We start from the raw sequence: 12,136 nt of genomic DNA, 5'->3' as shown, positions 1-12,136 counted from the left end.
AACTGGTTTCACTACCCCATCCAGCCACTGTGCTGCAGACCTACCCTCAAAAGGACCACTTCTTACACAAAGTGAGGGGACTGGCTAACCACAGTGCAGTGAAAACAACAATGTTGGGCTAAAGGGAAAGATTGCTGGGGGAGAATGGATTTCCTCTACTACAAATAAGGTGCCAAAAGGAAGTGGAAGTTTGGGGTCCTAGGAGGGAGCTGGTGGTTTATCAGAAGTAATGACACAGGCTAGTGTACTTAACCCATTATATCCCAAGCCCGCTATACTACCTGACTGGAAGAAAACAAGGAAGTTTTCAGATGATGTAAATTTGGAGTACAGCAAATAATGAAGAGGAGAGCTCACTGATTCAGAGAATTCTGGATTGGGTGTCAAGCTGGGTTAAATAAGGCAACGTGTATTCTTGTACAGCTGTGTCAATATCTACATCTAAGAAAAAGGTGGGAGGTAAAGCTTGCCTGATGGAGGACTAGCTGAGAAAGCTCAATGACTTTGCAAAAGATTTGGAGTAGTGAAGAGATAATTACCTAATCAGAGTCTCTAACATAGCCAAAGTGAAAAGCTGACTTGCTTCAGAACGCTCCAGTATATTCTGATCTCCTTAGAGTCATGGAAAGGCCAAGTGACAGGGTTTGTGGGTTTGTGGGCTCAAGGGTAACAATGAAAAAAAGTCAGGTGATAGTCGAACAGAGGGCAGTCAGCAACAGAGAGAGCAATGCTTAGTGATGGAGTAATAAGATTTTAGCAGTGAGAAACTTTTTGAACTGTGAATTTTGACGGTTCTGAGCTTAGTCACTTTGTTACAGCTCACCCTGGATTAAAGAGGAGCTATCCTTTCCCCCTCTTGTCATAAATATCTAAAGTTGGTGGAACCAGACAATCATGATTTGCAGGTGTATTTACCAATTTTGTCATGAAGCTCTTTTGTTTTAACGCCATAAATGATAGGGTTGAGCATGGGAGGGACGAGGAGATAGAGGTCAGCCAAGATGATGTGAACTTGGGGTGTGATGCCCTGACCAAACCGATGTGTTAGGTAGGAGAAGAGGCTGGGGGTGTAATACATCAGCATCACACACACATGGGCTGTGCAAGTATTCAGAGTTTTTTGGTGAGCTGCCTTGGAGGAGATCCTGAGGACAGCCCTGATGATGTGGCCATAGGACAGGGCAATGAGTGTTAAATCTACCCCATTAACTATAAACAATAGCACCAAGCCATACGTCCTGTTGGTTGAGGTATCCCCACAAGACATCTTCACCACAGCTGTGTGCTCACAATGCATGTGGGGGATAAAGCGGTTGGAACAGAATGGCTGCCTGCTCAGGAGCAGAGGGAGGGGCAGAATAAAAAGTACCGCTCTTATCAAACCTACAAGCACTATCTTAGCTATCCGCACATTGGTGACGATGGTGCTGTATCTCAGGGGATCACATATGGCAACATAGCGATCAAAGGCCATTGTCACGAGGACAGCTGAGTGCATGAGAGAAACAGCATGAAGGAAGAACATCTGGGTGAGGCAGCCACTCATGGTAATGTCTTTCAAATTGAACCAAAATATACACAGTGCCTTCGGCACAACGAAGGTAGGCGTTGCAATGTCTGTGAGCGCCAGCATGCAGAGCAGGAGGTACATCGGCTTGTGCAGGGTCTGCTCCTTGCCCACTGTGAACAGAACCAAGAAATTTCCCAACAGGCCAATAATGTAGAACATTGAGAAAGGGATGGAAATCCAGACATGGGCAGCCTCCAGGCCAGGGATGCCCATTAGGATGAATGGGGAAGCATCAGAGTGAGTGAAATTGAATGCCTCCATAAGTTGTTCAATGTGTTGATTTGGTTCAGAAGTGTTCAAGGTGCCTGTGGAGGGAGAGAAGCACATTGAGGGATATTACACGATGCGTAAGCAATAAATATGCTCGACCAAGCACTGACCATTATGAATTTATCACCCAGTGGAGCCCTACGAAAAGGTGGCCGGCAGAGTTCACACTTCTGGGAACCAAGCTGGGATTGTCTCTACAGACTTTTTTTCTAACAGACATACTGTGTTTAGATTTTAGCCTAATGTGTGTTTACTACTTAATCCTTGTCTGTCTCAGGTTTCCACACATGGGCTCGTGATCCCCTGACCTTGTGTCTAGCACTTCACCCATATTCGGTCTTTTTCCCTGTGATGTTTCTGGGATTCTTTTGGCCTGGGGAGTGCAGAGCACCAATGATGTCATTCCAGTCTAATATATATTAAGCACAGGGCAGGAACCCTTTGTTACAAATCTTAGTTTGCAGACCAATTTGTGGGAAAAGTACAGACTCCCCAGGACAGAGTGCAGAGAGATGTGGGGTCACATACGCTTGTACAGACACAGCATGACTATAGGAAGCGTTCACAGTAGTTTCACCAAAGGAGAGACAAGGCTCTCCTGAGACCTATTTTTCCCCAATGCTCTGGTTGGGCTCTTTGCAGCCAGCTATCCAAACTGCAAGCCTCTTCCCTACTTGGTGTTACCTACGTGTTATTACATTTGAGACATAGATATTCATAACTACCAATACACAAATGAAAAGTGCATCTAAATAGGACAATCACATTCAGAAAATCATAACTTTCCCAATGGCATCTTATACAACCCACCTTGCACAAATGTGGTGCTTTTTTGTGACACTACTGGCCAGTACTGAGTACCGGCACCTTGGCAGCCCTGGCCATTGGAATGGCTGGAGTAGGAGGCAGGCAGCCGGCTGACTACCGTCTCCTCTTCCTTTTTAAAAAAACAAAAAAAAAGGCTCTGGATAATTGTATCATAATTATCCTATAATTATATCATAATAATGGCACTTTGCCCTATATGGGGTGCAGCGTCACATGAAAATCAATGGTTGTTTCTGCCAGTGTGATGCCTGACATGAAATAACAAGAATATAAACAACAATTGTAACCAAACTGAATGGTTGTGACACCCTGGCTGTGGTTCTGTTGCTGGCCAAGGCCAGGAGACCCAGAGACTCCCCAGATGTTTTCAGCACCAGGAAAGGTCCCAGCAGTGGCCTTGACACAACAATCAGAAATAAAACAAAACAAAACAAAACAAAATTCAGCAGCTCCTCTTTCCTGCCCACGTACATGCTGCTCTGTGTCCCCACACCTCCTAGTACTACTCACCTCTCCTTCTACACACCATGCCTCCACTACAGCCCCGAACTCTGCCAGCCCACTCATGCACCTCCCACTCCCTGCCCCACTGCCCTCCAGTGCTGGCTTCTAGTCCATTTTAGTCCCCTACCACACAGTGATAGACCTCACCAAGCAGCAACACCAGGCGCCATTCCCCAGAGTGATCACTCAGGGATATCTCTTAAAACAGATGAAACTCTGGGTCTGCCCACATTGGGGAAAAGTGGGAGATCAGCCTGAACAGCAAGTCCTGAGGTTACAGGAAATCCAGGCCTGCTCAGCCTGTGCAAAAAAGGAGTGTGGGAAAAACCTGGAGGGAGGGATAGAGGATGTGGAGATTAAAAGGAGCCAGTGTCATGAACTCTTAATTCAAATAGCACAACACTTTGCCATTATAAACCCAGATGTCTTCCTGGAGATCCTGATCCCTACGGGCAGCTGCTGACATTGCCAGGAAACAGCACTGGGCTTGCTCATCCAGGGCATGATGATGCAGATGGGAGAAGGGGGTCAGAGGTAATTTGCTACAACATTGTCTGTTTTACGCTGCTGTCTGAGACTCCTACTGCCAGCGTCCATGTTAGCCCTCTCTGGTCTGAGCATTAAGCAGGGTGTCGATTCCCTATTTCACCAGGTTACATGTCCCCCTGTCTCTCTCACCACAACCACCACACTTCACACACACACACTCTCTCTCTCTCTCTCTGTTCAATACTGGACTTCCTCCAATGAGATTTCTAACACTGCCTCCAAGCCAGAAACATACTATTATTTCAGTGTATTTTCTTGTTTCTTGTCCTTTCCTGAAGCAGAAAAACAAGGGCATAGAGTCAAAACAAAAACGCAGTCCAGGAGCACTTTCAAGACTAACAGTTTATTAGGTGGTGAGATTTTGTGGGACAGACCCACTTCTTCAGACCACAGCCAGACCAGAACAGCCTCTATATTACCCTCAATCACATTCGCAATCATAGAGAGATCAGACCCTCTCCCCATGCAAAAAATAATGAAATAACATAAGGAAGAGGCTCATTGTATCAGTTCTTCTCTGGTCTATATGAGCTCCTCTGCCCTTGGAGGCCATGGGATGATTTCAGTTCACCTCAATGGAGGATCGTGGCTCGTGTAAGTCACAGATTTTATTTAAGTGGATGGATCCTTTCCGAGTTGGGAGTTTTGTCATTGGTCTCAATGGGGCTAGAATCATCCACAATATTTAACTTATGGCACCTTCCTGTGAAAGACCTGGCTTCATGCTCTGCTCGGGAGAGCAGCATTATCTTTGGATGCTGAATGAATCTAAAGGAAAACTCCGATGCTTGTGGTGTTTCTGACTGGAAATGAAAGTTAGAACTGCCAACCAGAGTTTGTTCTCAGGGAGGCCCAGTGACCCAGTGCCTCTGCAATGACCCAGTGAGGACAGACACACTGCAACAGCTTTGGCTGCACTTCCAAATAAGTCAGGGAAATTGCTGAACTGGAAAACTTCAACAAACCAGAGGGAAAAAATGCCACACAATCCCCTGCCCCCTGCACTCCAAAGGAGGTTCTGAGACAGGTAGAAGGACATAGTCAGTGACAAGGAACTGATCTGAACAACAAATATTTGTCTGCACTATTTCCAATACATCGGTAGTTCCAGTTTTAACCAGATACATCCCCTGTTGTTTCTGACATTACTAAACAGCGCAAGTTGTCGTGCTGGTGAATTCATGCCCGGATGGTTTTTCTCTTGAACCCTGGAACTCTTCTGAAACCCTTAGAACTCACTGTAATGCAGAAAGAGGCAACTCACCGAAATCTGACACGGGGAGAGAAGAAATCTCCTAACTCTGACAGGAAGGCAGAGGTCTGAGAATCAGTGTATGACTCTCACATATATGACACTTGGTGTACTAAACGACAACTTTTATAATTCACCTGCACAGTCTCTTTGGATTCGTAAATTGACCTGCAATCCCCGGCAATTCCCTGAGCTATGTCAGCATAGAAACAAGCAGAAAATAAACCCTGGAGATTACAGCTTGAGAGTCTTTCCAGGCAGTGAAGAAATCATTTACTGGTGCCAGAGGATCATTTTTACAGAGCAACCTGAGTCTTGCAGACCGTTCAGCCTAGCAGCTGATTGTGGGTTTTTCTTGGCAGTGCATTGTAGTGCTTTCTGCACTATGTGTGGGACTCTGCCACAACATAGGGGTCAAAAATGTTTTTCATTGTTAGATGTGTGACTTTGGGAAACACACTTTCTGCATAAGGTGAATGTAACATTAGGTCACAATATGGCTTCCCAAAGATTGGAATCATATCAAATATCATTCTTGTACTATTCTATTACGAGTTTATAACAGTAAACCTGACATTGCTTGATCTCTTGAGTGTATTTCAAAACAATGCAACCTTGATCAAGGAATTGACAACACAGTTGATCTCCAACCAGCATCAGTGATTCCTTCCCTGAAAATCAGTGTTTAGCAAAAATTAAGCACCCGCAGGAATAAGAGCACTGCTGAAAAGTACCACTCAGTTTTGTGTAACTTTAGCATTACTTTAATTAATGGCAATTTTCGGTTTTGTTTTTTTCTATTTTTCTTACTTTCTTATTTTTGGAAATGGTAAATATGGTTTCAAACCTTTTCTCACTCCCTTCAGTTCTGTCCCACACTCCTTTCCTGGGCAGGCTGATCTGCTAAAGGGTTTCCTTTTCTCCAAGTTGAGCTGTTCTCGCTGATCTCCCGCTTTTTCATCAGTGTGGGGGGACTCTAAGTTTCACCTGTCTTAGGAGATGTTCCTCAGAGATCATCTTGGGGCACCTTGGCACCTGGTGATGGTGCTGTGTGAGGTCTATGGCTGTGTGGAAGGCATGGGAGCTCAGGGATTGGGGACAATCATGGAGTACCGGCTGGCTCTGGCGGGCTGTGGGGCAGGGGGTGGGATTTGCATGAGTGGGCTGGCAGAGTTTTGGGCTGCAGTGGAAGGCAGAGTGTGTATAAGGAGAAGTGAATTGCAGTAGGTGTGGTGGGGACGCAGGGCAGCATGTGATTGTTGAGCCAAGCCAGCCCTGGGACCTTCCCTGGTGCTGAAAGACTTTGGAGAATTTTCTCTCTCTGCTTCATGGTCTCAGTTCCCAGAGACTGGCATTGCACAAACCCCTAAACTGTACTATGTTATAATTGAGTTAGAGCTACAAACCTGAAATTATCAGAGAGGTAGCTGTGTTAGTCTGTAGCTTAGAGAATAACAAGAAGTCCTGTGGAACCTTAGACTATTTGGCCTCTTGGTCATACAAGGAACTGGCCATTCAATCATTGCAACCAGCATGAATCAGTCCTTGCTCTCAAATATTGGTATTCTTCCAGAATACAGGCACCCAGAGAACGATTTCTCCTGAGTAAAAAAGCAGCATAAGCACATGAGCCTTTGGCAATAAAGAAACTAATGGAATATTTCAGTTTCAATTTTCTCCTTGTGATCCAAAGAAAGATTCTGGGGATGGTCAAAACTATTTCAAAACTGCTTCTATCCAAAGACATGGCCACACAGGAAACAGTTGCATTTCTTCCCAAAGCCCCTGACCTCCTCACTGTACTTCCAATGGAGTTTTAAGACGTTGAATGTTTTCCCACAGCTACTGCAGCAGTCCGGGAGCCTTGCTTCCCTTTGGTCCTATGACACATCTGCCCATCCTCACCTCCTTCCTACCAGTGTCTATTACTTATTGCATTAATCCTCTCCTACCTCCAAACTTTTCTTCCCCAAACCCCCTCACACTGACAAACAGAAGCACATTTCAAAGCAGTAGCCCCACCACCTGTATTTCCAGCACCTACGCCTATAACTGTGCTGCTCCAGCTTCAGTAGGCAGCTCAGCAAAAAAGGTCCCATATGTGGGGCAGGTATAGGAAGCAGACAGCAGTTAAAGAGAGAGGCCTGCAAATGCCACAGGTGAGTAAGTGAGACAAAGTCCAAAGAAGCAGAGAAAGTAAACTAAGGGTATTAGAATGAGCCAATCTGTGCCTTGGTCTTTCACAATGAAATCAGAACATCACCAGATGTGTTTAGAGTACAGTGAGAGGGCAGGTGCAGCTTTGTGCTTTTCTTGAAACACACAAACAATATTTTGAGAGTCTCTGCATCCTCCCAAAATGAGAGTATAAAACAAGAGGGAAAGTGTTTCAGGAAAATACACAATCTGCCACACACAAACACTGTCAGCTTCTTCAGCCAGTGAGAAGAAGTGGGCTCTACAGGGGCTCAGCTCTCAAATTCTTACCACGTGTCTCCATATGTAAACAGAGACTATGATGCAATAAGTATCAGAGAGGTAGCCATGTTAGTCCGTATCTTCAAAAACAACAAGTGCTGTGGCTCCAATAGACTGATAGAAAGCTTATGTTCCAAAATTTCTCTTAGTCGATAATGTGCCACAGGACTTCTTGTTGTTTATGATGCAAGAATCATCTGTGCATCTCTTTATCTGGAGAACCAAAGAACGGCACTGTGGGGTGTGATGTTATCCAAATGTTAGACATCTGATTAAGTTAGGGAACATGGCCACAAAGGGTTAACTGACCAAAAGACCCAGGGTCGACCTCTGAAGACTTCTTGGGAAGATATGTTAATGATAGTTGGCTTATTAGGTTAGAGTAGAGTAGAACCTTGACATACTAACCCGAGTGGTTAGAGCATTGGAATGGCAGATGTTAACTCAGGTCTTGTGATATGAACAAATCATTCTTGTGTGTTCATATAACCTTGATTCCAAATTGAAAGGGAAGATTAGCATTTCTGACAAAACTTGATTGAAATGATCTTATTGTGCATATGTGTCTTTGAAGGTTCTGGTGAACAGTATATCAGGAGACATTTTCAGAGGACTGTGTATTCATGGCTGCATCTACACTGCAAGTTCTTTTGGAAATAATGGGGCTGTTTCAAAATATCCAGTGGAGCGTCTACACACAAAGGCTATGTCTACACATGCCGGCTACTTCGAAGTAGCTGGCACAACGTCGAAATAGCACACGTCGCGTCTACACATCTACACACGCCGTGTGCTATTTCGACATTCAAATTTACGTTAAGCAGTGAGACGTTGAAATCGCTATTCCCATCAGAAGATGGGAAGAGTGCCCTACTTCTATGATGGACTTTGAAGTAGGGTGTGTGTAGAAGATCTGAGTCCCGCTACTTCGAAATAGCGGGGTCCGCCATGGTGGCAATCAGCTGAGGGGTTGAGATGTGCTGGCCAGTCCCTTCGGGGCTCTATGATCTCTGCACCCAGTGGTTCTTAAAGCTGCACGGACCCGGAAACCCTGTAGCAGGAAGCTGACAGCGTGCACGCAGCAGCCGTGCCACGAGGTGTCCCTGCACAGCCCAGAGGGACATCATGGCAGCCAGCCAGTCACGTGAGCGCCCCCAGAGTTCCCCCTCCGGGCCATCCCAGGGCTCCCAGGCCTCCAGCTGTTGGGGTAGGAAGCGGGGCCCCTCCTGGACTGACCCTGAGCTCCGTGACCTGCTGGGGCTCTGGGGTGAGGAAGAGGTGCTTCACATCATGGGGAGCAAGCGGCGGAACACGGAGGCATTCGCCTGGCTGGCCAAGGGCCTGGCTGCCTGGGATCACCCTGCCTGCACTCCTGACCACGTCAGGAGTAAGGTCAAGGAGTTGCGGCAGGGTTATGCCCGGGCCCGGGACTTGGCCAGCCAGTCTAGAGCTGCCCCCGCAGCTTGCCCCTATTACTGGGAGCTCAGGGCTATCCTGGGCCCCCGGGGCACCTCCTCCCCCCCAGCCACCCTTGCCACCATGGCCGACGAGCCCTAGCCAACCTCGGCGACAGGGTCGTGTCCGGAGGCCAGCCCTGCCCCCTCCCAGGCTAGAGACGGGACCCTCCACCCCAGCCACCCAGTGGTCCAGTGAGGAGCGGGAGTTCGTGCTGGACATCACATTCCACAGCTCCAGCCGAGTGTCAGCTAGATGGGCAACTCCTGATCCTGGCAATGCACCATCAGGTACGTACCCCACAGGGCACAGACCCCCTGAGCATGGGGTGGGGGCACCACTTGACCAGGGGCCCCACACATCCCCACAACACCCCAGCCTGCCATGGCCTGGGCACACCATGGCACAGGGACGGTGCCACAGCCACCAGTGCCCAGCAGCACCTCCACCCATGGACAGTGCCGTGCCCCACCCCCGGTGAGAGGGGAGGGGGCGGACAACTGGAAGTGGCCACCCACAGGATCACTGCACGCATCACTGGGGGATGGATGGGGGAGGACACAGGCCCTTGGGGGATGGGGGTGGGCCACTGGTCAAGGCTGGGTGCTCACGGCCTCCCTTCCTCCTTTCCCCCAATTTCTGCAGCCACACCATCCGTGGTCCAAGACAGCCCTCCAAGACCACCAGAACACCAAAACCCGGGGTTGTCGCCTGCATTGGGATGGGCCCACCCCCACCAGGGTCACTGCCACACCACACATGACCCCGAGGTGGCTGCAGCCCCCTGGCGCCAGGCGGAGATCATGGAGTGGAGGCTCCAATTCGAGGAGCGGGAGGCCATCTGGCGCCGGGAGGCCTGGAGGAAGTTTATGGCCACCTTCAACCGGGTGGCCGACACCTTTGAGGATCTGGTGGCCTGTCTTGCCCACCCCCATGTCCTCCGTGCTGCCCTTCCCACTGCCCCGCCTGCTGATGTCCCACCTGCTGCCCTGCCTGCTGCCCTGCCTGATGTCCCGCCTGCTTCCCCACCCGTCAGCTCCTCATGGCAGGAGCCAGCCGGGGCTGAGGACCCACCTCGGCCATACCTCCCCGTCCTCCTGGCCCCCAGCTGGCCTTGCCGGGGACCCCGGCTGAGAGGGGGACCGGACAGACGAACGCGGCGGGGCTCGCACCCTTCTACCCCTGCCCCAGAATGATGGGATGACGTGTGGCCTTTGCACGTCCCCCCCGTACATAGTTGTTCCTACCCTGTATATAGTTATTTATAGTTGACCCCCCTGTGCATCATTTATTAGAGATGTCCCCACTTGTATAGTTATTATTATTGTTATCTGAATCTGTTTTATTTGCTAATATTATTATATGCCAAAAAGAGGCAACATTTTTGTTTCTGTAAATAATAATGAGAGTTTTATTCTTCCAAAAACCTGTGTCCCATGTGCTTTTGGTGAGGGTGGGGTGTGGGTGCTGGGGTGGGGTGCAGGGGTGGCCGGGGGGGGGTCGCTCGTTAGGCCCCCTGGTCAAAGTACTCCCTTAGGGCCTCCCGGACACGGATGCCATCCTGGCGGCTCAGAGTGGTGGCTGGCTGGGGGTAAGCTGTTGCAGCCTCCTGTGCCCAGCCATGCAAGAAGGCCTCTCCCTCCTTTCCACCAGGTTGTGGAGTGTGCCTGTGAGGGTTTGTAGAGTGTGACCCCCTCACCCAGGCCCCCCTCACCCAAGCACCCCTCCCCAGGGGGTTCATCCCCAGGCCTCCTTACCTCCATGAGGACAACCCCGACTGTGGCCTTTCTCGCTCCAAACTGCTGTCCCATGGAGCGGTAGCTGTCTGGAGTGGCCAGCTTCCACACAGCTATTGCGACCCTCTTCTCAACGGGGAGGACATGTAGCATCTGGGTGTCGTGGTGCCTGAGTGAAGGGGTGAGCCACTGGCAGAGCTCCAGGAAGCTCTGCCGGCTCATGCGGAAGTTCCACAGCCACTGGTCAACATTCTATTCCCCCATAACCAGGTGCTCCCACCTCTCGGTGCTGGAGGGGTAGCTCTAGAGTCAGTGGGGCACCCAGTTGGGGGGAAGCAGGAGGGCCCAATGTTAGGGGGTGTCTCCTGGTGCTCCTGGGGAGGGCTGCCATTCCAGAAGCTGCTGGGCAGCTGCCCAGGCAGCATCTAGAAGGGCTCCTGCTCCACAGGAGTTGGCTTGTAGGGCTTCCAGCTGCTGCTGGATGTCCATGTCTGTGGGCTCAAGGTCTGCAAGGCTTGTATCACCAATGCAGGGCTGCTCATGCGGTGCAGGCCGAGTGTGTCTGGGAGGGGCCCTTTAAGGGAGCGACTTGCAGCTGCCCAAGAAGGGCTAGTGTGTTCTGTGACCCAGTCCGCAGGCTTTCCTGGCCCCTTATTTTGAAAGAGGGGGCTTGTGTGTGTGGACACTCCACGTTTCCTTCTGGGGCAACTCTTTTCGATCTTCCCCGGCACTACTTCGATGTTGAACGTCAGTGTTGCCAGCCCTGGAGGACGTGTAAACGATAATCATCGAAGTACCCTATTTCGATGTTCTTACTTTGAAATAGGCTACTTTGACGTAGTGTCCGAGTGTAGATGTAGCCAAAAGTGTAATTTCAAAAGTAAATCAAAATAATGCAGGGCTTCTTTTGAAAGCATTCTTCCATTTCTGTTTCAGGAAGAGCATCCTCTTTTGAAAGAAAACATGTGTAGATGCTCCGTGGGTCCTTTTTTTCAAAAGACCAATTCTCATCGCACCTGAATTTTTGATCCCTGGCCCATTCTTTTGAAGGAGTCAGTTCTGTGTGGGCATTCTCTTTTGAAAGATGTTCTTTTGGAAGAGATCTTCCAGAACAGCTGCTTTCAAAAGATCTCAGCAGTCTAGACATACCCATTACGTGCAGTTTGAAACTTGCTAATCCAGCTATCTCTTGTCCATCAACATCCATAACACAGTGTTATTTTAGTTGTCTGTATGAGCACTTATCATTGGTGTGGTCAAGTTCCCAGTGGTCCCATAAAGTATGTTTACAGCCACCACTCCTGGGTCTCAGTGTTCTCTGCTGTAATTTCCCTCCCCCCCGCAACCCCCAAAGGTAAAAGAATTTTGGAATCCTCAGACTGGAAGGGACCTCAGGAGATCATGGAGCCCAGTTCCCTGCCTAAGACAGGATCAACCCCATCTGAATCATCCCAGCTAGGACTTTGTCAAGCCAGGATTTAAAACCTCTAGGGA

At 49.0% G+C, this 12,136-nt stretch overlaps 1 protein-coding gene across 1 annotated transcript; it reads right to left on the bottom strand.

Annotated features, from left to right (window-relative positions):
• Positions 1 to 892: 892 nt before the first annotated feature.
• On the bottom strand, positions 893 to 1,867 carry LOC142002743 (olfactory receptor 52P1-like). Its single transcript, XM_074979111.1, has one exon. The coding sequence runs from the start codon at positions 1,829 to 1,831 to the stop codon at positions 893 to 895; it is 939 nt and encodes a 312-aa protein (XP_074835212.1). The 5' UTR covers positions 1,832 to 1,867.
• Between the last annotated feature and the right edge of the window lie 10,269 nt (positions 1,868 to 12,136).

Source organism: Carettochelys insculpta, chromosome 1 (assembly GCF_033958435.1).
Source record: "Carettochelys insculpta isolate YL-2023 chromosome 1, ASM3395843v1, whole genome shotgun sequence".
NCBI classification, from domain to species: domain Eukaryota; kingdom Metazoa; phylum Chordata; order Testudines; family Carettochelyidae; genus Carettochelys; species Carettochelys insculpta.
Note: the sequence above shows the minus strand (reverse complement) of the source record. Positions and strands in the feature narration are given on the sequence as shown.

Excerpts from the sequence above, each read along its gene's own strand:
- LOC142002743 (XM_074979111.1), bottom strand. The coding sequence starts at position 1,831 with ATGGAGGCATTCAATTTCACTCACTCTGATGCTTCCCCATTCATCCTA.